The sequence below is a fragment of the Equus przewalskii genome, chromosome 23, assembly GCF_037783145.1.
Source record: "Equus przewalskii isolate Varuska chromosome 23, EquPr2, whole genome shotgun sequence".
Taxonomy (NCBI): domain Eukaryota; kingdom Metazoa; phylum Chordata; class Mammalia; order Perissodactyla; family Equidae; genus Equus; species Equus przewalskii.
The window spans coordinates 5,458,010-5,482,376 of record NC_091853.1 but is presented as its reverse complement, the minus strand read 5'-3'; the positions used below and the strand labels follow the sequence as shown (position 1 = coordinate 5,482,376).

At 35.3% G+C, this 24,367-nt stretch overlaps 2 protein-coding genes across 9 annotated transcripts in view; one reads left to right on the top strand and one right to left on the bottom strand.

Annotated features, from left to right (window-relative positions):
* NTMT2 (N-terminal Xaa-Pro-Lys N-methyltransferase 2) overlaps nt 1–6,409 on the bottom strand; it is a 101,798-nt gene extending 95,389 nt beyond the window's left edge. Inside the window, exon 1 of the mRNA XM_070591051.1 lies at nt 6,294–6,409. The gene's annotated coding sequence lies outside the window, so the exon portion shown is untranslated. The remainder of the gene's footprint in view (nt 1–6,293) is intronic.
* The window catches only part of KIFAP3 (kinesin associated protein 3), a 176,194-nt gene that overhangs the window by 21,683 nt on the left and 130,144 nt on the right, over nt 1–24,367 (top strand). For 4 of the 8 annotated variants that reach the window (XM_070591042.1, XM_070591044.1, XM_070591043.1 and 1 more), the window contains exon 3: nt 20,303–20,434. In XM_070591042.1, coding sequence (XP_070447143.1) covers nt 20,303–20,434 — 132 coding nt within the window. Of the gene's footprint in view, nt 1–5,717; nt 6,088–6,445; nt 6,543–20,302; nt 20,435–24,367 lie in introns of those variants that run through there. The other 4 variants (XM_070591047.1, XM_070591046.1, XM_008525529.2 and 1 more) reach the window with 4 other exon arrangements.

Genomic DNA, 24,367 nt, shown 5'->3' with positions numbered 1-24,367 from the left:
AATTCCAATGGCATTTTTTTACAGAAATAGAAAAAATAATCCTGAAATTTATATGGAACCACAATGGATCTCAAATAGCCAAAACAATCTTGAGAAAGTATAACATAGTTGGAGCTATCATACTTTGTGATAGGCAGACCAATGGAACAGAATATAGAGGCCGGAAATAAATCTACACAGATATTCTTTGTTAGAGTGAGGAAGTCATCTTCTATTCTTAGTTTGTTGATAGGTTTTTTAATCCTGAATTTTGTCAAATTCGTTTTCTGCCTCTACTGAAATGATTTTCAATGAAATAGTATAGCTTTTCACCTTTCTATATATGTGTGTGTGTGTGTGTGTGTGTATATATATATATATATATATGTGTGTGTGTGTGTATATATTTATTTATTTATTTTTGATGAGGAATATTGGCCCTAAACTAACATCTGTTGCCAATGTTCTCTTTTTGCTTGAGGAAGATTGTCTCTGAGCTAACATCTGTGCCAGTCTTCCCCCATTTTGTATATGGGACTCTGTCACAGCATGGCTTGATGATCAATGTGTAGGTCTGTGCCCAGGATCCAAAACCGTGGACCCCAGGCTGCTGAAGTGGATCCCATGAACCCAACCACTATGCCACCAGACTGGACCCTCACCTTTATATTTTTAACGTGGCATATTATACTATTGGACTTTCTTATGTTAAACCAATCTTGCATACCTGGGATAAACCCCATTTGATCACGATGTAGTATTCTTTTTATGTATTGCTGGTTTAATTTCCTAATATTTTGTTAAAGATTATTTCATATATGCTCACTAAGGATATTTATCTGTAGCTTTTATTTTATAATATCTTTGTCTGGTTTTGATGCCAGGATAATGCTGACCTTTTTAAATGAGTTGGTAAGTATTCCATTTTCTGCATGAGTGTGTAAGTTGACATTATTTCTTAGGTAGAATTCATCAGTGAAGCTGTGCCTTGAGTGTTTTTTTGTGGGAAAGATTATAATTAGGTGTTCAATTTCTTTAAAAGACATAGAGCTTTAACATTTTCGATTTCTTCTTGTCTGAGTTTTAATAATTTGTATCTTTCAAGGTATTTCCCAATTTTAAGTTGTTAATTTTACCAGTATAAAGTTGTTCACAATATTTCCTTATTATCATTTTTATATATACCTGTAAAATCTCAGTGATGTCCTCTCTTTAATTTCAGACATCAATAATTTCTCTATATCTTTATCTACTTATTCTATCTGTTGCTATCTCTCTGATCAATTTGATAAGTCTAGTGAAAACACATATAAAAAATGAACAAAATATTGAACAGATTCCACCCACAATGGCATAAAAATGGTAAATAAGCACATGAAAAGATGTTCATACCATTAATTATTGCTGAAATACAATTTAAATCAAATTAGATATCCCTACACACTGGTTAGAATGACTAAATAAAAATAATTGACAATACCAAGTGCTGATGAGGATGTGGATCAATCTAAACTCATACATTGTTGGTAGGAGTGCAAAATGGCATAGCCACTTTGCAAAACAGTTTGGCAGTCTCAGAGAGTTATTCATATGTTTGCCATACAACTGAGCAAACCCACTGTTAGGTGTTTGTTCAGGAGAACAGGGAGCTCTAGTTCATACAAAACCTGGATGCAAATGTTTAGAGTGACTTTATAGAAACAAGCCAACTCTGGTGAATGAATAAACTGTGGTACATTCATACAATGGAATATTACCCAATAAAACAGGAAAAAATTTCTGAAACACAACACGGATGGCCCCTAATGCATTAGCTAAGTGAAAGAAATCAGACTCAAAAGGCTACATCATGTATGATTATATTTAGATGATATTCTGGAAAAGGCAAAATTATAGGAACAGAAAACAGATCAGTATTTACCAGAGCCGGGTGTTGGTGGAATAGGATGACTCCAAAGGAACATAAGGAATTTGAGATGATGGAATTGCACTACATTTTTATTGTATAGTGGTTACATGACTTATGTGGTTCTCAAAACTGATAGAACTGCATACCAAGAACTTATTTTATTGCATGTAAATTCTACTGCAATTAAAAAAAATCATACTGTATGTAATCTTCTGCAATTGGCTCTTTTCATTCAATACAATGTTTCTAATACTTATCTACGTTGTGTGTGTAGTTCTAGTTCTTTGACTTTCTCTGCTGTATAATATTGTATTATGTATATATTTCACACATATTTATCCATTCTCCTGCAAAAATATTTTGGAGTTATTTTTCAGTTCTTTTTATATTATGCACAATACTGTTCCAATAATTCTGGAACAAACCTCATTGTGCACATATGCTAGAATTTTCTGAGCTATATAACTAGCAGTAGAATTGCAGAGATTTAGGGTATATGCCCTGTTCAACTTTACTAAACAAGACATTTTATTCTCAAGTGGTAGATCCAATGTACACTCACATCTGAAATGTTTACTAAATAATTTTCAAGGTTTCACATTTTCACCTGTCCTTAGTATTGTCAGACATCTTAAGTTTTGCACCCTGGTCAGTGTAAAATAGTATCTTTTTATGGTCTTAATTGGCATCTTCCTGGTTACTATTGAGATGGAGCTTCTTTTCATGTTTTTGTTTTCTTGCTATTCCTATTTCCTCTTTTTCTTCTTTGTGCATTTTCCCATTGCATTGTCTTTACCTTTTTGATTCATAGAGGATATTAAAGTAGTCTTAATTTAATCCTTTGTTAGTTTTTATGTGATACAAACAGGTTATATCATTTTTTGACATTTCACTTTCTTTATGATGTCTTGATTGGTATTCAGAAGTTATTAATTTCAATGTAGCAAATTTATCAATATCTTATTTTTAGTGCTTTCTGTATCTTGTTTAAAAATGTGTTCTAAGGACCAGCCCAGTGCCGCAGTGGTTAAGTTTGCATGCTCTGCTTTGGCAGCCTAGGGTTTGCGGGTTCAAATCCTGGGCGAAGACCTACACACCGCTTATCAAGCCATGCTGGGGTAGGCATCCCACATATAAAAGTAGAGAAAGATGGGCATAGATATTAGCTCAGGGCCTATCTTCCTCAGCAAAGAGAGGAGGATTGGCAGTGGATGTTAGCTCAGGGCTAATCTTCCTCAAAAAAAAAAAAGAAGTGTTCTAAACTGAGGGTCATAAAGATAATTTATATTTGCTTCTAAATGTTTTTAAAGTTTTATTCCTCACATTTAACAGTTTATTCAATGTGAAATAAGTTTTTGTGTATGGCACGAGGTAGAGATTAAATTTAATTTGTTACATATGCATAACCAATTGTCTCCAAATCATTTATTGAAAATCCTTTTTTTCTATAATGATCTGAAAATTCACTTCTGTCATATCTCAAGTTTAGATATATGTACGAGTCTAGTTCTCTTTCTTGTTCCACTGGGGTTCTCTTCCTATGCCAGTAGTACACCTTGTAATTATTATTCTGTTATGATACATCTTGATATCCAATTGGGTACGTTCCCCACTCTTCAGGATCATCTTCTTTAGTATTGCATACGAGATCTAAAAGCTTCGTTAGATTCAAGTTAATTTTGCCAAGAATACTTAATAGGTGATCTTGTGTGTTTCCTATTGCATATACTTTCAGGTACTACCACTACTAATGATGCTAAGTTTGCTTGTTTGTTTAAAATGCTAACAGCCACATCTTCCTTTTATAAAGTAGCATTTTTTCCCCTTTAGAATTATCAAGTAATCTGTGGAGTGAAACTTTGCCACCTTTTAAAATATTTTATAATAAATCAATGAGGTGTAGCTGAATCCATTATTCATTGGGGCTTGCAAAATAGTTACTGTCTACAATTATTTTTCTCTATTACTAGCAGGCATTTTCTGTAAAGAGGAGCTTTCCCTCATCAAGATAAGGTAAAGTATAATTTACTCCCAAAAGGCCTGAATTAAATGCTTAATTATTTCCTTTACCAATTTTCAGAGTAAGGATTTGATGTAGTCATTGCCTTCAATGAAAGCCAAGTTTTGTTTTTCGTTTTTTCTGTCTGTTGTTGTGTATCATTATGGACTCCTGGATTTTTATTAATGTGTTAAATCAACTACAGTAATTATTCCTTTTGATGCAAATTGCCTCAAAATTGACCAGTGTCTCTTGGACATAATCTCATCTTTCTCTGAGTATTTCCCTACCATTAATCATAAAATGCCCAGGCTCATCTTGTACTTTTCCTGCTACAGACTGGCAGTTTCTCTAGCTCAGTCCCAGTTTCAGTTTATCTACTTGTTGCTCTAATTTTCAGCTCTTTCTTTCTGGCCTCTGGCCATTTCCTCTAGATTTTTGTTGTTGTTGTTGCTTGAAGTTCAGGTATGCATTTCTTTTTCAACTCCAAATATTCATTCATTGCCAGCTATGGGCCAGATGCTGTTCTAAAGATACAGAAGTGAGCAAAACAAAATCTCTGATCTCAAGGAGCTTACATTGCAAGAATGCATGTTACATTAGCGGATATTGTGATCTGGCAATTTTAGGTATTGTGTGGTTTTAAGGTAATCTAGCCACGAATGATAATTTGTAAAATTTTATATCAGTTTTCAGAACGAATTTTTGGAAAAAACAGAAAATAGGAAGTCCATTAAGAAAGAATCGCTGTACTCCAAGTATAAGGTAGCTAGACTAGTAGGTAAAAGTGAGAATGGAGAAGAAAAGTTGGATTGCAGGAATATCGTGAAGGAAGAAATGATAGAATTTTGCAATAGTTTATTAAAAAGGCATGATACAGAGGAAAATGTCAAAGTTAGCTCTAGATATTCTTCCCTGGAGGACTAGTTGAACGGCTACAACACTAACAGGAGCATAGCTAGTGTGAATGGGCGGGCAGAAAAAAAATCTCTCTTAGCAGGTATGAACTGTGTCTCTATATTTAATATTCCATGCAGTGCATTGCATTAACTTAATGCATTTGAAAAAGGCAGTGGAACACCTATGTAGACACGGCGCAAGGTGACTGAAAATATAGACCTAAGAGAGTAAGTGACAGGATTACAGTTTAGGAGGGGGAGTGGAGTGTCTTCTTTGTATCCCTAAAGCCTGGTTTGATCTTTGGCATAAAGCTGGCCCTCAGTATTTATTGAGTAAAACAATGTAAGTCATTTGCATAGATGTGATAGCTGAGCCCATGGGAATAGATCTGAATCAGAGGACATTTACTTGCTAAGGTTCAGAAACATCCCTTTTTTCCTATGGCCTGCATTGCCAAGTCGCCTGATTCAAAGGATACAATTGCAAACGTACCTCGAGTTATGGATAATTAGGGGAGGAGTTGGAATTTCAGGAGCCGTTTTTGTGTGGGGTCGGAGGAAGGTGTATTATAGATTTAGGATATCAAAGTGGAAGTGACAGATTCGCCACTAAATCAAAGTTGATATTAATCGTATTCATCTTGTACAAGGGTGAGACTATCTCCACAAATTAAAGCTTCTCAGTGCAAACAGTGCAGTTCCTTTTCCACAATGCCTCCAAATATAAACCTCACTTTGCAGGGTATTAGTTGAAGGCTGGACCGCTCCATAGCATTCTGTAGTTAATTGATTCCCTCTCCTTCCCAAACCAGGACCTGAAATACCAATTCGGCTGACTGGGACGACTCTTTTTCAATTCCTATTATGCGGGGGGGCGGGGGGGGGATGACTAGCGCGCCCCTCCTTAACCACGCATGCCTAAATCTGCCGCAGAGACCTTCGCGCTCTGCCTCATGCTGCGTCAGATGAGTTCCAGCGGCCAGGCCCTCATACTGAGGCTGCGCACTTCGGTGCCGCGGAGCAAACGCATGCGCCTTGAGGCGAGGCTAGCAGAGGCGGCCCTGGGCGGCGCCAGTGTTTTGGAGCCTGGGAGCTGTGGGAGGAGTCTGCGGCCTCACCGTGGTAACCGCAGCGCCGCTGCTGCCCCGCCTTGCAGGCCTCAGGACTGTCATCGCCTTTGGGTGTGGGGGTACTTTGGTCACTGTCCCCGGAAATAGCCCCGCCGGCCTCTTCAGATACCCCCACCCTCCCCACGCCGCCGCCGCCGCCATGCAAGGGGAGGACGCCAGATACCTCAAAAGGTGACGACTCCCCAAGGCTCGGTCTACTCTCCTCGCCCGGGCCCTGAGGAGATCCTTAGAGGTTCTTGGGTTGGCCGTGAGGTGTCTCTGGGCAAAGCTAGGAGCTTAGAGGAGGGATGGGAGACGGGGGGAGAAGTCACGGGAAGGGAGGGTAAAGGTGAATTGGGGAAAGAGGAGCTTGGTGGGCGAGGTTCTCCAGCCCTTACCTGCCTCGGCGGGGCCCTGACGGCGTCGAAGCTGGTTTCTTTGCTACATTACATTGTTCCGGGGAGAGGGGCGGAGGGCGGAGTAAACCGCGGCTTCCTAACCTCCCCCCCGACTCACCCCCCCCCCCCGACTCTCTATTTTTCTCTAATAGATAAATCCCGCGGGAGCCTGGGGATGAAGTCTTCTGGCACCTCCCCTCTGTGTCTTCAGTTTGGGATTCACTGTCGTGGGGGTTTGAAATGATGAAGGTCAAACATGTGGTGGCTTGTAATTTATGGGAGGCTGGGAGATGTGATGAGATGTTACTTTCCAGCCTGTTTCTGCTTTCCTCATTCATTTCATCCATTTCACTGCCATGTGTACAGTATAATTTTTGTAGGAGGTTCATAATTATCAAGAGGTTTGTTCAGGAGCTTGAAGGGGAACAGCCGTACTTTCTTTAGTTTGAAAATATTTGTAGTATCAATTACTCTTCAAAGAAAATTGTAATCTGTTCTGGCTATTTGTTTGACTCCTTTTGAGGATAAGATCATCCCTGATAAAAAAGGTACCTCTCAGTGGACCAAGAGTTAGAAATGATCCAATAGAAACAAACCTTAATTAGGACTCTCCATTTTTAGTTAAGTCCTTATTACTGATTGGGAAGGTCACATGTATTCTTTTGGGCATAGTTTCCTTATCTAAAAATGGGGCAGATATTACCTTATGAAGATATGAAGACCAAATATGAAAATACTTTTAAAAGATAAAACGTGTGTAAGGTGGTGGCATTATTTCAAATCATAATATACTTTTACTGAATATGTTTATCCTGGTGATCTAGCCTTTAATTGACTCTTAAAAAGGATTCAGACAATTGTAAAATCAACCAACCAACCAACCATCTGCACTGTCTTTGCAGGACTGAGGCGTATATTGCCTGCCTTTCTCATTTTATATAAATGTATCTGAAACTGTCAAATAATCAGGCTTTATCAGTAAAATTTTTAAAAAGGAATATAATCATAGCAAGTATATAGTCAGTATTTCCTCACTAAATGTTGCTTACATTGATCTTTTAAAATATCTCTGTTGAAAATTTTCTGACAGAACATAAAAAATTCTCTTTTAACTTTAAAGTCAAGATTTTTCTAGAGCGAAGAGTGACTGTTATACCATTAGCTTATTTTAATGTAAGATAATTGTTCCAGAAGATAGTTTTTCTTAGGATTCTTGTACCCATATGGACCCTTACGCATACTATGAGTTGTAGTTCTCAACCTATTGCTTACTTTTAAAGCCGTATCACCTAGAGCTCAAAAATAAAGTTGAACTAGTCACTGTAATGGTTGAAGTAAAATAAGGTCAGAATCTGAAAAAGTTGAAATACACACCTCTCAATTTTGTCTAATTTTGACAATATAAGTAATAAAAAGTTTGCATTGCCTGCTTTCAGGTTAGAAATATGCAGCTGGCATATAATCACACAGGCCTGATGGTTTAAGATGTCTGACAGACCCTTCCATTTTAATTAGTTCTTTGATAATGATTACATGTATTCTTTTTGTAATATTTTTACTTTTATATTTTGGTTTTAACCAGATAGCATATGTTTTTAATCTAATTGATTCATTCTAATTTTAATTAGTTAATTTCAGTGGTTTCATTGTAGCTATCACTCAGGAATGTGTAATCTCTTTATGTTTACATTTGTAATAGATTATAGATTTAGAAATCATGTTTCATTTTTTGTTCTGCTACCAGTTAGTGTTTTGATTCAATAGTAGTTAATAAATACTTACCAAAACCTAGTGTATGCCTAGCATTGTTCTGGTCACTGGGGAAATGATTTAATAGGCACGGTTCATATTCTCAATCAGATATACACACAAATAAATAGTTAACATCAGGTAATTTTTTTTTTCCCTCCTCTTGAAACTCTCCGATGGCTTTCCGTTGCTCTTAGAGTTGGAGCACCTACCTTTTCGGCTTCCTCTCTCTCTGCTCCCTTCACACCCCCAGTAATTCCATACTTCAGCCTTACGGGAATAACTTCTTTTAGATCCCTATGTGTTTCACTGTTAGTTTCCAAGTGCCCTTCCCGTTGTCTGAAACTTGCCTTGTTCTTCACTCAGGAAAATCTTCAGTTTTTCTATTTTAGCATAAATGTTGCTTTTTCCAGAAAGTCTTTCCTGGGCCGCCCTTTCCCACCCCACAATCTATGTCAGATGTACCTGGTAGCTTCACATGATACCTAATACCTTGTCTTTCCCCAGTCTTGCTGCTTTATTTTTATTGTTTGTCTTTACTACTGGTCTACAAGCTTCAAACGGGTAAGGTACTATGTATTTTACTTGCCATTGTATCCAGGCACCCAGCACAGTGCCTGGAACATAAGTACTCACTAAATAGTTATTAAATAAAGTGAGAATAAGGCTACAAAGAAAAATGGGCCAAATCATATAGGATTTATAAGCTGCAGTAAAGAGTTGAGACTTACAAGAGGAATGGGGAGCCACTGAAGGATTTTAAGAGTTAAGGGCATTCATTCAATCATTCAGTAGTTATTTGAAATCCTACCATGTAAAAGTCACTCAGCCAAGTGATAAAAAGTATTAGATGAATGAGATGTGCGTTCTCTGCCTTTATCGTGCTTATAATGTCGCAAGGAATACAGACTTTAGAAAGTATATTATCAGAAGTAGTTATTTTATTGTATTTATGATAAGTGCTGTAAGTAGATGATAAGTGAAATAGATTCCTCAATTTATTGCATTTCCCTTTATTGCGCTTTGCAGATAACTGTTTTTTCCCAAAGACCCTCCACCAGCAAAAAGATTTCCACTTACTGAAGGCTCAGATGATCGTTAGCATTTTTTAGCAGTAATGTATTATTTAATTAAGGTGTATACATTTTTTTTAGACATACTGCTATTGCACACTTAATAGCCTACAGTATAGTGTAAACATAACTTTTATATGCACTGGGAAACCAAAAAATCTGTGGGACTCGCTTTATTGTAATATTAGCATTATTGTGATGGTCTGGAGCCAAACTTGCAATATCTCTGAGGTATGCCTGAAGTATGGTCTTTGTGTAAAGCTTTTTTCACACAGTATAATGTTTTCAGCAGTCATCCATTTTTTAACATTCATCAGTACTTCATTCTTTTTAGTAGCTGAATAAAAATCCATTGTATGGATATAGCACATACTGTTTATCCGTTCGTCTGTTGATGGACATCTAGATTGTTTCCATCTATTGGCTATTGTGAATGAAGGTGCTGTGAACACTCCTGTAATAGTTTTTGTTTGAACACGTGTTTTCACTCTTTGGGTATATACCTAGTTGTTGCTGGGTTATATACTAATTCTATGTTTAACTTATCGAGGAACCAACAAACCATTTTCCACAGTGGCTGCACCATTTTATGTTCCCACCAGCAATGTATGGAGTTTCAGTTTTTCTGGATCCTCACCAACATTTGTTATTTTCTGTTATTTGTTTTTGTTTTTGTTTTTTAAGTTATGATCGTTCTAATGGATGTGAAATGATTCTATTGTAGTTTTGATTTACATTTCCCTAGTTACTAGTGACATTAAGCACCTTTAATATCCTTTTTGGACTTTGTCTATCTTCTTTGGACAAAAGAGTTCTTTATGTATCCTGGATTCTAGAGCTTTATCAGATAAATGATTTGCAAATATTTTGTCTTGCTCTGTGAATTGTGTTTTCATTCTCTTCGTAGTATCCTTTGATATACAAAAGTGTTAAATTTATTTTTTCTTTGATTGCTGTTGCTTTTGATGTCATTATTTAAGAAACCATCACCAAATCCAAGGTCATGAAAATTTGCCCCTTTGTTTTCTTCTAAGGGTTTTTTAGGTTTAGCTCTTAAATTTATGTCTTTGATCTATTTTGAGTTAATTGTGTAGTGGGAGTTGAGAGTACAATTTCATTCTTTTACATGTGGATATCCACTTGTCCCAGCACCATGTGTTAAAGGGATTGTTCTTTCCCCCAATGAAAGTCTTGCCACCCTTGTTGAAAATCAGTTGATTGTAGATGTAGGCGTTTATTCCTGGACTCAATTCTATTCCACTGATCTATATGTCTGTCTTTATGATAGTACCTCACTATTTTGATTACTGTAGCTTTGTAGTACATTTTGACATCAGGAAGTTTGAGTCTTGCAACTTAGTTCTTCCTTTTCAAGATTGTTTTGGCTCTTCAGGGTCTCTTGTGTTTCCATATGAATTTTAGGATCACTTTTACATTTCTGCAAAAAAGGCTTTGGGATTTTGATAAGGATTGTATTGCATCTTTAGATCACCTTGAGGAATATTGCCATATTAAAAATATTAAGTTGTACAGTCTGTGAATATGGATACTTTCCGGTTATTTAGCTCTTATTAATTTCTTTCAGCAAAGTTTTGTAGTTTTCAGTGTATAAGTATTACACCTCCTTGCTTAAATTTATCCCTTAGTATTTTATTATTTTCAGTTGTAAATGGAATTGTTTTCTTAATTTCCCTTTCAGGATTTTCATTGCTAGTATAATGAAATACAATTGATTTTCTGTGTATTGATGGTGTATTCTGCAACTTGCTGAGTTTATTAGCTCTGACAGTTTTCACCATCAGAGATCATGTCATCTGCAGATAGAGATGGTTTTACTTCTTCCTTTTCAATCTAGACTCCTTTTATTTCTTTTCCATTCCTCATTGCTCTGGCTTGAACTTCCAGTACTATGTTGGATAGAAGTCGTGAAAGGAGACACCCTTGTCTTGTTCCTTATCTTAGCAGGAAAACTTTCATTCTTTCACCATTGAGTATAATATTAGCTGTAGATTTTTCATAAATACCCTTTATCATATTGAGGAAATTTTCTTCTATTCCTAATTTATTGAATGCTTTTATCGTGAAAGGATTGTTGGGTTTTGTCAAATCTTTTTCTGCATCGATTGAAATAATCATGTATATTTTTTCTTCATTCTATTAATGTACTTTCTTACATTGACTGATTTTTATATTTTGAAGCTCCCTTGCATTCTTAGGATAAAATCTACTTGATCATGGTGTATAATACTTTCAATATGCTGCTGGATACTGTTTGCTAGTATTTTGAGGATTTTTTAATCTATATTCATAAAGGATATCTATTTCTATCTATATTCATAAAGGCTATTCATAAGTGATATTATATTCATAAAAGACATTCTATTTTAGTGGTGTCTTTGTCTTGCTTTGGTATGAGGGTAATGCTGGCCTCATAGAATGAGTTAGGAAGTATTCCTTCTTTTTCTATTTTTTGGAAGAGTTTGAAAAGGATTGATGTTAATTTTTCTTTAAATACTTGGTAGAATTCACTGGTGTAACTATCTGGTCCTGGACTTTCATTTTGGGGAAAGTTTTTGATCACTGATTCAACCTCTTTACTTATTATAGGCCTATTCAGAATTTCTCTTCCTTTGGAGTCAGTTTTGGTAGTTTGTGTGTTTCTGGGAATTTGTCTCTTTTATCTAAGTTATCTAATTTTTTGCCTTAGTTTTTGTTCATAGTATTCTTTTTATCTCTGTAAGATCAGTAGTAATATCTCACTTTAATTTTCAGTTATAGTAATTTGAGGCTTTTCTCTTTTTTCCTTAGGTTAAAGGTTTGTTGATTTTGTTGATCCTTTCAAAGAACTAACTTTCGACTTTTTAAATTTTCTCTATTGCTTTTTTATTCTCTATTTCTTTTATCTCTGTCTTTATCTTTATTATTTCCTTCCTTCTACTAGCTTGGGGTTTAGCTTGCTCTTTTTCTAGTTCCTTGAGGTGCAAAATTAGGTTATTGATTTGAAATCTTTTTTTATTGAGATATAATTGATGTATAACATTATATTAGTTTCAAGTGTACAACATAATGATTCAATATTTGTACATATTGTCAAATGATCACCACAGTAAGTGTAGTCAACATCCATTGCCTCACAGTAACAATTTTTTTTCTTGTGATTAGAACTTCTGAGATTTGCTCTCTTAGCAATTTTCGAATATATAGTACTCTGTTATTAACTGTGGTCACCATGCTGTACATTGCATTCCCAGGACTTAGTTATTTTATAACTGGAAGTTTGTACCTTTTGACCACCTTCACCTATTTCACCCAACACCCACCTCCCACCTCTGGCAAGCATCAATCTGTTCTTTGTGTCTATGAGTTTGGGTTTTGTTTTGTTTTTAGATTCCACATATAAGTGAGATCATAAAAGACAGTCTTTTCTCTCTATTTCACATACCATAATGCTCTCAAGTACCATCCATGTTGTTGCAAATGGCAAGATTTTTTTCTTTTTTGTGGCTGAATAATTCATGTATATATATACCATATCTTGTTTTTGTGCCAATACCATACTGTTTTGATCATTGTAGCTTTGTAATATAGTTTGAAATCAGGAATTGTGGTGCCTCCACTTTGTTCTTCTTTCTCAAGGTTGCTTGGCTATTTGGGATCTTTTGTGGTTCCATACAAATTTTAGAATTGTTTGTTCTCTTTCTGTGAAAAATGCCATTGGGATTTTGATACAGATTGCATTGAATCTGTAGATTGCTTTGGGTAGTGTGGACATTTTAACAATATTTATTCTTCTCATCCATGAACATGGAATTGCTTTCCATTTATTTGTGTCTTCTTCAATTTCTCTCATCATTATCTTATAGCTTTCAATGTACAGATCTTTCACCTCCTTGGTTAAATTTATTTCTAGGTATTCTATTCTTTTGGATGCAGTTGTAAATGGGATTGTTTTCTTAATTTCTTTTTCTGATAGTTTATTATTAGTGTATAGAAACAATTGATTTTTGTGTGTTAATTTTGTATCCTGCAACTTTATTGAATTTATAAGTTCTTACAGTTTTTTGGTGGAGCCTTTAGGTTTTTTTATGTACAATATCATGTCATCTGCAAATAGTGATGGTTTTACTTCTTCCTTTCTGATTTGGATTTTTTTTTTTCTTGCCTAATTACTCTGGCTAGGACTTCCAATACTATGTTGAATAGAAGTGGTGAGGGTGAGCATCCTTGCCTTGTTCCTTATCTTTAAGGAAAAGCTTTCAGCTTTTCACCATTGCGTATGATGTTAGCTTGGGCTTGTCATATGTGATTATATTGAAGTACATTTTTTCTGTACCCACTTTGTTGAGAGTTTTTATCATAAATGGGTATTGACTTTTGTCAAATGCTTTTTCTGCGTTTATTGAGGTGATCATATGACTTTTATCTTTCATTTTGTAAACTTGATATGTCATATTGATTTGCATTTATTGAACCATCCTTACATTGCTAGAATAAATCCCATTTGATCATGGTTTCTGATCCTTTAAAGGTATTGTTGAATTTGGTTTGCTAGTATTTTGTTGAGGATCTACATTCATCAGGGATGTTGGCCTATAATTTTTTTTCTTCTGGCACCCTTGTCTGGTTTTGCTATCAGGGTAATTCTGGCCTTGTAAAATAAGTTTGGAAGTATTCCCTCCTCTTCTGTTTTTTGGAGGAGTTTGAGAATAATTGGTATTAATTCTTCTTTAAATGTTTGGTAGAATTCACCAGTGAAACTGTTGGGTCTGGACTTTGTTTGTTGGGAGTTTTTTGATTACTGATTCGATCTTTTTACTAGTAATTGATCTGTTCATATTTTCTTTTTCTTCATGATTCAGTCTTGATACATTCTATGTTTCTAAGAATTTACCCATTTCTTCTAGGTTGTCAAATTTATTGATGTATAATTGTTACAAGTAATCTCTTGTGATCCTTTGTATTTCTGTAGTGTCAATTGTAATACCTCCTCCTTCATTTCTGATTTTATTTATTTGAGTCCTCTTATTTTCTTGGTAAGTCTAGCTAAAGGTTTGTCAATTTTGTTTATCTTTTCAAAGGACTAACTCTTAGTTTTATTGATCTTTTCTGTTGTCTTTTTAATATCTATTTCATTTATTTCTGCTCTGATCTTTGTTATTTCCTTCTTTCTGCTAATTTTGGCTTCATTTGGTCTTCTTTTTCTAGTTCCTTGAGGTGTAAAGTTAGATTGTTTATTTGAGATCTTTCTTTTTTCTTAATATAGGCATTTATCTATATTAACTTCCCTCTTAAAACTGCTTTTGCTGCATTCTTTAAGTTTTTGGTATATTGTATTACCGTTTTCCTTTGTCTCAAAGTATTTTTTGATTTCTCTTTTGATTTCTTCTTTGACCCATTGGTTGTTCAGTAGCATGTTGTTTAATCTCCACATATTTGAGAATTTTCCCATTTTCTTCTTGTAATTGATTCTGGTTTCATACTTTTGTGGTTGGAAAAGATGCTTGATATGATTTCAGTCTTAAAATATTAAGATTTGTTTTGTAGCCTAACATGTGATCTGTCCTGGAGAATGTTCCATATGTACTTGAAAAGAATATGTATTCTGCTGTTTTTGGATGGAGTGTTCTGTTTATATCTGTTAAGGCCATCTGGTTTAATGTGTTGTTTAAAGCTGATGTTTCCTTATTGATTTTCTGTCTAGATGATCTATCCATTGATGAAATGTGGTATGAAAGTCCCCTACTATTGTTATATCTATCTGTCTGTCTGAAATGCTATTTCTCCCTTGAGGTCTGTTAATATTTGCTTTGTATATTTGTATATTATGTGTATACACACATAATACTCCTGTGTGTATTATGTGTATAAATAAATATTTACAGATGTTATATTTTCTTATTGGATTGATCCCTTTATCATTATGTAATGACCTTCTTTCTCTCTTATTACAGTATTTGTCTTAAAGTCTGTTTGTCTAAGTATAGCTACCTCAGCTTTCTTTTGGTTTCCATTTGGATGGAATACCTTTTTATAGCTCTTCACTTTCAGTTTTTGCGTGTCCTTGCATCTGAAGTGAGTCTCTTATACACAGCATATAGAAGGGTCTTGTCTTTTTATCCATTCAACAACTCCATGTGTTTTGACTGGAGAATTTAGTCCATTTACATTCAGAGTAATTATTGATAGGTAGGTACTTATTGCTGTTTTGCTCCTTGTTTTCTGGCTGTTTTGTAATTCTGTTCCTTTCTTCTTCTCTTGCTCTCTTTGTGATTTGATGATTTTCTGTAGCGCCATGTTAGATTCCTTTCTCTTTCTCTTTTGTGCATCCATATAGATTTTTACTTTGTGGTTACCGTGAGGCTTACATAAAACAACTTACTTTTATAACAGTCTGTTTTAACACCTTAAGATTGAACGCATTCTAAAGCTCTACATTTTTACTCTTCCTGCCATGTTTTGTGTTTTTGATGTCACAATTTACATCTTTTTATCTTATGTGTCCCTTAACAAATTATTGTATTTATAGGTCTTTTTTCTACTACTTTTGTCTTTTAACCTTCATACTACCTTTATAAGTAATTAACCTACCTTCCTTACATCATTAGTTTATTATGAATTTTATTATATATTTACCTTTACTAGTGAGACTTCATAGGTTTTCCCGTTACTAATTAGTGCCGTTTTGTTTCAGCTTAAAGAAGTCCCTTTAACATTTCTTGTATGGCTAGTCTAGTGGTGATGAACTCCTTTAGCTTTTGCTTGTCTGGAAAACTCACTCTCCATCATTTCTGTATGACACTTTCACTGGGTTGAGTAAAAACTGCTTGGCAGCTTTTCCTTTCAGCGCTTGGATATGTTGTGCCACTCCCTTCTGGCCTGCAAAATTTCTCCTGAAAAATCTGCTGGTAGTCTTATGGGGGTTCCCTTGTATGTAACAAGTTGTTTTTCTCTTGCTGCTTTTAAGATTCTCTCTTTGTCTTTAACTTTTGATACTTTTATTATAATATGTCTTGGTGTGGCTCCCAAAGAGGGCTGGTCGGTGTGTGTTATATTAGATGCCTCAGGCTAAGCTTTTCAGATAAGCAAATAAGCCTCTTTCACAGAGACTCTGGGCACTTTTCAGTCAGTTGCCTCTGCACTGGGGTGGATGAGTCTGTGTGCACAAGCCCTTTAAGAACTGTCTCTCTGTTTACTATAGCCTTGTGGGTCTCGTGGACATAAGCCCAGTTTGCTTTCAAAGCTGGATGTTTTGGGGGCTCATCCCTCAAGTGCAGGTCTTAAAAGTTGCAGTGCCAGATTAAAAGTTGGGGTTCAAACCCTTCACTCCTCAGGTAGAAGGTCAGGTTTGTGAGTTCCTTCCCAATTGTGCCTCACTGTGCTGGGGGTGGGGTTTATGGCAAGATTGTGTCTCAGCTTCTCCTGTCTGCTTCAATATGGGTTTTTTCTCATTCACCCAATGTGTAGGAATTGCTCACCTAATTTTTGGACATTTGTTCAGAGGAAATTATTCCATATATAGCTGTAGGATCAGTGGATCTGTGGGAGAAGGTGAGTTCAGGATCCTGCTATGTTGCCATCTGAACAGGAATCTGCAATAAATCCTTATGAGAGCAATAATTTTTTAGAAAGTACCTGTTTAATGAAAAATTAAGGGCTGAATTTTTGTTTCTCTAGAAAACTGATGATGGAAGGTATAAGACAATGTTAGTCAGCATTTAATATCTATTTTGGAGATTATGATGATAGGATCAACCACATGAAGTCTAGAAAGATCAGGATATACTTCAGAAGTTAGCAGTTAGGAACACTATGCCCAGAGGTAACAATTATCACATGTAGTTATAGAAGGTGTATTTTATATCATTCTGTGAAGCATGACTTCTCATTGAGATTTTTTAAAAAACCTATTTTCTAAATGAGTTTAGCACATTTTTGGTTTCAGTTTTCTTGTGCATTTTTAAAAAAAGTGAAGTAGGGCTGATATTGCGAAGGCTCTGTTAGTAGAAGAAATTTGCAGACAGTTAAAAGATATCAATTTCAGTGTCATAAGATGCTTCAAATAGAAAATCAGTCAATTCCAATAATGGGTTAAATTTTTTTCATCTTATTCATGGATCCCAGGTAAAACATTTGGATTCATTCTCTCAGTAGTTAAACATCTGACTTCATTATGTAGGCTATGTGAAATTCAGTTTGATAGTCAACATTTAAGATAAAATTATTTATTTTGTAGTGATGATACAAATATAAATTCTGGTGAGACACATTGTTATGGTAAAAACAGTTTTCTTATTGTCAGCCTTCAAACAGAAACCAGTTTAAGAGACAAAACGTTTGTTTGGGATCAAAGAATTGCATTTCTGGGAACACAGATCCAGGTAGAAACCCACATAGTAGCTAGGGAGTAAAAGTCAGGGGCTTTTAAAGAGAAAGAAGGGAGGTTTGTATTACAAAGAGTTATAATTGAAATTGGAGGCAGAGAGCTGGTCTTGGGTAAACATTGATTGACTATTGATTCTATCTTTAGAAAGTTCACAGTCATTAGTCTTTGTGATCAAGATGTTGGTTCTCCTCTGACTTCTCAAACAATTGTTTGTAAAACAATTGCCATTTTGGCCCAGTCCAAGATTCAAGACAACAAGGCAGTTTCTCTGTAAAGGCAGCTCCAACTCCATTTTAAAATGGCTCCACTAAAGTCAGTTTTGATGTTAGTGAATCAACTATCAACAGCCAGTACATACTTTTCATAGATTGCGTGCAGATGTAATTCATAATTGTATCCAAATAAGCTAGAATATTTTACCAACCAAAATAGAATTTGAAATCATGGTTGTCAATTTAAAAATATTTATATCATAGATAAATATAAAGTAACAATTACAAAATATTTTGAGCCCTTAAAGAACTACTCTGTAAATCAGCCAAGTGTCCTGCAATGATTTTGAATGTTTTGTAAATGAATTCTGTAAATTTTGTTCAACATAGGTTAGAAATAATCAAGGTGTTCAACAAATGGAGTATCTGGAATGTGAGTGTATGCAGTTCTAAAGGCAAAGTATTCTCTTTGATAAAGTCACTATATACTAATAAAAGTATGCTACTACATAGTATGTATAATATGGACCTAGTTTGTAATATGTGTATTTTATATATTCAGTGGCACTGCCAAGGGGGACAGGGGAGGGGTTTACCATCGCATACTCTCCATCAGCCCCTACATTGATATAAACTATTAATACTTGTGTCAATCTTATGTAAAGTGCTATTCAAATGTAATTTCAACTCTATCAGATTGCTACCCTTAAGCCTGTTCTATAAAGAAATTCTAGAGCTGCCACTCTCTGGTTGTATATTGTTTACATATAGATAGAAAAATATCTGGATGTATATGTACTAAAATGGCAAAGTTGGTTTCTTCTAGGCTTTTGAGTTTATTTTTTCTCTTTGCTAATTTCTGTGTTATATTTTTCCTACAATAAACATAAATTGCTTTAGTGGTAAAGAAATTTAAAAAGTTTAATTAGCTTACTCCTTGAAAACACACACACACACAAAAAGCAAACAAAAACTGAAAAGGAATGGTGAGGTTCTTTAAACTATTTGATTTCTTTGGAGAAAGGCAAAATATCAGACCAGAGGACAAGAATTATGCTTTTCTCCTAGCTGTTAATATGTGGAAGGCCCATTTTGAAAGTGGTGATAGGAGGCTACTCTTTGGATCTGCACCTATATTTTATCTTTACAATTCTCACTTAATTGGCTATAGTTACCCCCTTCTATATATGAAGTTCAGTACTGGGATTGCTCTCCATCTCATCAGAAAGCAAATAACTACTTTGCTTTATAATTAATATAGTTTCTGTAGTGCTGTATTACATCTGTTCTTTTAGCTTTCCTTATTCTTTTCATTCCTGTGATTTCTCTAGCTTTTGATTGCTAAGCTGAAGTTGTATCCATTGGTCTTAGCTTTTGGAATCTGCACCATCTTGGTTAATATGTGTGTATATATCCGATTTCCTAATTCCCTAATTTTTACTGGTCTGCCTGGTTTCTAACTGCTCTCCTTCCTTGCAAGCTTTGTTCCATAAGTCTTACTATCAGTTTAGTTGCTGACCTACCTTGACTCTGGCAGTGGTATATTTGATTTCCTACCCTATCTTTACTACCCTTGACTCTTAATCAGCATCCTAACATGGATTTCAGATCCTTACCCTTCTTTTCATAAAGAAGTCTGGTGAAAAAAATCATCAAAAATTACTTTGAAAATATGCATAATAAGCTAGTTATTCCTAACTGAAGGAAACGTTTTGAGTTTCTGATTATTGGAATTAATTTAAGATGTCATATTTATATTACTTATCATCAGTCTAAAAGATCCCACTAGCTAGCTAGCTAGCTGTGACCACAGTGGGAAATTTCGCTTGTGTCCGTTGCATATTCTCTTCTAATACAACTCATTTTATCACGTTCCAAAGTGGTCGAGTGACAAGTAGTGATTAATTCATCATTGATTTACTTTTAAATTGGTTTACAGTTAAAAATGTATTCGTTTACTTTAGGGGCTTGAGGACAAAGTATATACAACCTTTCTATGGAAACTACTAATGATACTATAATTTGAGATATGTAACTATAGAACATAACCCATAAATGCTTTTTTGTTGTGTAATTTGAGTGTTATTTGAAGAATGATTTAGATAGTGATGCTGCAGTTTATATACTTATATAAGATGATCCAAAATAAATACTGCAGTTTAGATAATTTCTTTATGTCATTCTGTGATACAGTTAATGGGCTAATTATTGGGCAGGGGTTTTTTTTAATATAAATTTTGGGGCAGCTGTTTGTGGTTTTGAATTGCTGATTTTTGGTTGAGGTTATTCTCTAAAACCGTCTTAATTGTTTCATTCACTTGCTCTTATGAATGATTCTTTGGGTAATTGTATTTTTTCCCATGTGCAACTATTCATAAAGGTACTTTCTGCAAGACCAAGAATTATAAGTATAGTACAGAGTTTACAGAGTTGGAGAAAAAGAGTTATTTCTCTGCCCAAGTTAAGAGTAAATCTGATTTAAATGTATATGTTAATCCAGCCCACATGTTTTTGGAACTAGGAACTGGATAAAAACCCTGGACATTTTGTGAGTTTGTAATCTAGCTACGCCGTTTTTTATTTTATATATAGGAAAGTTAAAGGAGGAAATATTGATGTTCATCCATCAGAAAAAGCACTCATTGTTCATTATGAAGTGGAAGCTACCATTCTTGGAGAAATGGGGGATCCCATGTTGGGGGAACGAAAGGAATGCCAAAAAATGTAAGTTTTCTTCATTTGTGCACATTTTGAAAATAGTGAACCTTATACAAACTTTATACAAATCTGATGTTATTTAAATCTGCATAGATGATAAATGGTTATGGCATTCTTTTAGACATACTTCATCTTAGTGAAACGGAGACTATTTTAGACTATAAATATGGAGTATATTTATTCCAGAGAAAATTGTGTTTATGTAAGCATAATGGAAACCTGCTGAAAAATACTTATTCTGATTTATCCCATTTAGTAAATGCATATAATAGAATATAAACTACTACAACTTATGAAATCAATTATAAAAGATATGTTTATGTGAGACTTTTTAGCTGAATTTAGGAAATTTGTATTTTAGGGGATCCTGTGTTCTTCTTTCTTCCCTAGAATTGCAGAGAGGGGTATGACTTCCAAAATTCTCAAATGGGACATGCACCTTGAATTCATCTCTTAAAAATCTAGCCCTCTGAAAGATGTTAGTAATAAGACAAGTATTTTCTGACTCAGTGAGATGAGCTTAGATCTCCCAGAACCCCTTGGGAACTGGCCTTTTTCTTTAATTCTGCAGTTGTCCTGGTGAGGATCTTGCCCTTTTTCCATAGTTTTGTGGAAATAGAGAAGGTCTGAGATCACCTAGTATTCTCTCCCAACCTTCTTCCCCCCTTGAAAAGTTTGGATTTGGGAACTAGTTAAAGAGAATTTTAGTGTGTTTGGGTAGTATTAAGTATATTCAGGCTGCTGGCAGTGTATGTGATAGTATTTAGCACACTGAAAAGCACTTTATTTTAAATATATAGCAGTGGTTAACTGGTTGTGATTTTTCTGCCAGGGTACATTTGGCAATGCCTGGAGACATATTTGGTTGTCATAACTGGAGGGGAGCTATTGGCATCTAGTGGATAAAGGCCAGTGTGCTGCTAAACATCCTACAGTGCCCAAGATAGCCACCTAAAAACGACCAGTTATTTGACCCAAAATTTTAATAGCGCTGCAACTGATAAACTTTGGTGTATAGCACCCTGAAAAGAGAAGCTGCTTAGTGTCTTACTAAGATCTCTAATCTATCTTCTTATTTGGGTTGGAAGGAGACTAAGTTACACAGATAATTCATTGAAAATAACTGAGTCCTTGGATAATCCACTAGAAGAGAAATACACTTGCATACACACATACCCACACTGTAGATTCTAATTCACATGCTCACACTTTTTGTTTTATCACACTTTTTCACTTCCATTTGTGTATTTCTGATTGCTGCCTGAGTCTTGTACACTTGAGAACATGTGAAAATCTCTTGAGATCTTATTAATTTGATTTCCAAAGAAACGCTAACATATCAGAGTCTGCCTTTAGAACCTAATACATCCACATTTCATGAGAGAAATTTAGTTTTTAGTTCTTAAGAATGCAATCAGTAGCTTTATTCAACTAGAATAAGAGAATGTTGTTAAGGTTTGAAAATCTGCAGGCTTTCTAGACAAGGGATACATTCACTAGAGAGCCAGCCACCTGGAAAGAGTTACTACCAACTGTGGCTACGGTAAGTGGAATTAAACATCAGTAAGGGAAAAACTTGAGTAACTCAACCTTGTGATACTAAACTCTGGCTGCACAAGATTTGAAGAGGAATCATTGTGGCACCAATAGGAGGATATGGTTTGTTGATAGTTCAAGATGCTTTATCAATGATGGCAGCTGGAGGTGAGGATTTTGAGGGGGACATGCATATAGATTGAGATAGTATGAAGTGAAACTGTCATTGAATTAGGGTAGTCAGTGCTATCTTATATTTCATTCTCCCTTATTGGACAAAGGAATGTATAAGCCTATCTTCAACAGAGTCCCGGTTTTCTGATGATTTCTTTATAAGAAACTGAGGGTTATAGTCCCAAAATAATATAGGTGTTTTGCTTGTGACTTGTTGGTGTTCTTAATAGGCATGGACTGCCTAATGAAGATTCTATTTTTTTATTATAGGAATAATCAGTAAACATATAGCTGACATTTCCTAAAAATTCTGGTACTACCTGTTTTTGCTTTGTCTTTTATAATAAGGGAAGGATTTAGGAGAGAGACTTAGACACTAAAAGAAGAAAATCTGTTATCTTGGATGGGGAGAAAGATGAATCAGATTGCTAATATATATGTTGGTTGAAAAACAGATCTAAAAAAGATAGAAAATCTGCATTGTTAAATCAAGATACCACTGCACACCTATTAGAATGGGTAAAATCAAACACTGACAGCAACAAATGCTGGTGAGGATGTAGAGCAACTGGAACGTTTTCATGGATGGTGGGAATATAAAATGGTATAGCCACTCTGGCGGACGGTTTGGCAGTTTCTTACAAAGCTAAACATAGGCTTACCATACGATCCAGCAGTTGTGCTCCTACGTGTTAACCCAAATGAATTGAAAACTTATGTCCTCACAAAAACCTGCACATGAATGTTTATAGCAGCTTTATTTATAGTTGGCAACAATTGGAAGCAACCAAGACACCCTTCAATAAGCAAACGAGTCAACAAACTGTGGTATATCCGTAGAGTCAGGTATTATTTAGTGCTAAAAAGAAATCGACTATGAAGCTCTGAAAAGACATGAAGGAACCTAAATGCATATTACTAAGTAAAAGAAGCCAGACTGGTAAAACTACATACTGTGTAATTCCAACTGGGTGACATTCTAGAAAAGGCAAAACTAAAGTAAAAAAGATTAGAGGTTGTCAGGGGTTCAGGGCGTGGGAAGGAGAATAGCTGGATCCCAGTGCATTTTTAAGGGAGTAAAACTATTCTGTATGATATCTTAATGGTGGATACATGGCATGATGCATTTGTCACAGCCCATAGAACTGTACAATACAAAGAGTGAACCCTAATGTAAACTGTGGACTTTAGTTAATAATAATGTGTCAGTATTGGTTCATCAGTTGTAGCAAAGGTACCACGCTAATGCAAGATGCTGATAGTAGAAAAAACTATATAGGGCAGGGCGTGGGGGGTTGGGCAGCTGTAATGGAAATATACGTATGGGAACTCTACTTTCTGCAGTTTCTCTGTAAACCTAAAACTGCTCTAAAGAAGACTAGTAAGAAATTTTTAAAATATATATTTATAGAGTTTCTGTTGTGCCTCTTTTCAATCAGATTTATAGAAACTGTCAAGATTTCCCAGTTTCTTGTTAAATTTAAACATAGAGAGGTCTTTTGAGAGTTTTTCTCTGAGTGTACTCTCCTTTCTATCTCTGCCCTCGCATATGCGGCTAAAATTACACAAAAATATAATCAACAGTTTAAAAGACTTAAAAGGTAGGAGCATAAACAGCCAAATTGATTAAAGAAAAAATAAAGGGACAGAGTGTTGCTGTGATTCTTGTTACAAATATTAGAAGCCACTATAGCAAATTTAAGCATAAAAGGAATTTATTAAAGGGTATTAGGTAGCTTGTAGAATTCTAAGAGGAGCAGATTTGGGGATGGCTATATAGCTGGGAATAATATCTAAGTCATTCTATTGGACTTATTACAGGAGAGATCATCTACATCTGAATAATGATTTCACAAATGCTGAATACAGGGCATTTTTCTGAGCTCTCTGTCCCTGCTGCCTCTAATACGTTGATGTTGCTCCAAAAATTGGCCATCTTCACCAAGAAATAATCCTGCACAGTGGCTGCTTTCTTCTGTTTCTCTCTTTTGTGTGTGTGTGAGGAAGCTTTGCCCTGAGCTAACATCTGTTGCCAATCTTCCTCTTTTTGCTTGAGGAAGATTGTTTCTGAGCTAACATCTGTGGTAGTCTTCCTCTGTTTTATGTGGGATGCTGCCACAGCATGGCTTGATGAGTGGTGCTAGGTCCACGCCCAGGATCTGAACCTGTGAACCCCAGGCCACCAAAGTGGAGCTCACAAACTCAATCACTATGCCACTGGCTAGCCCC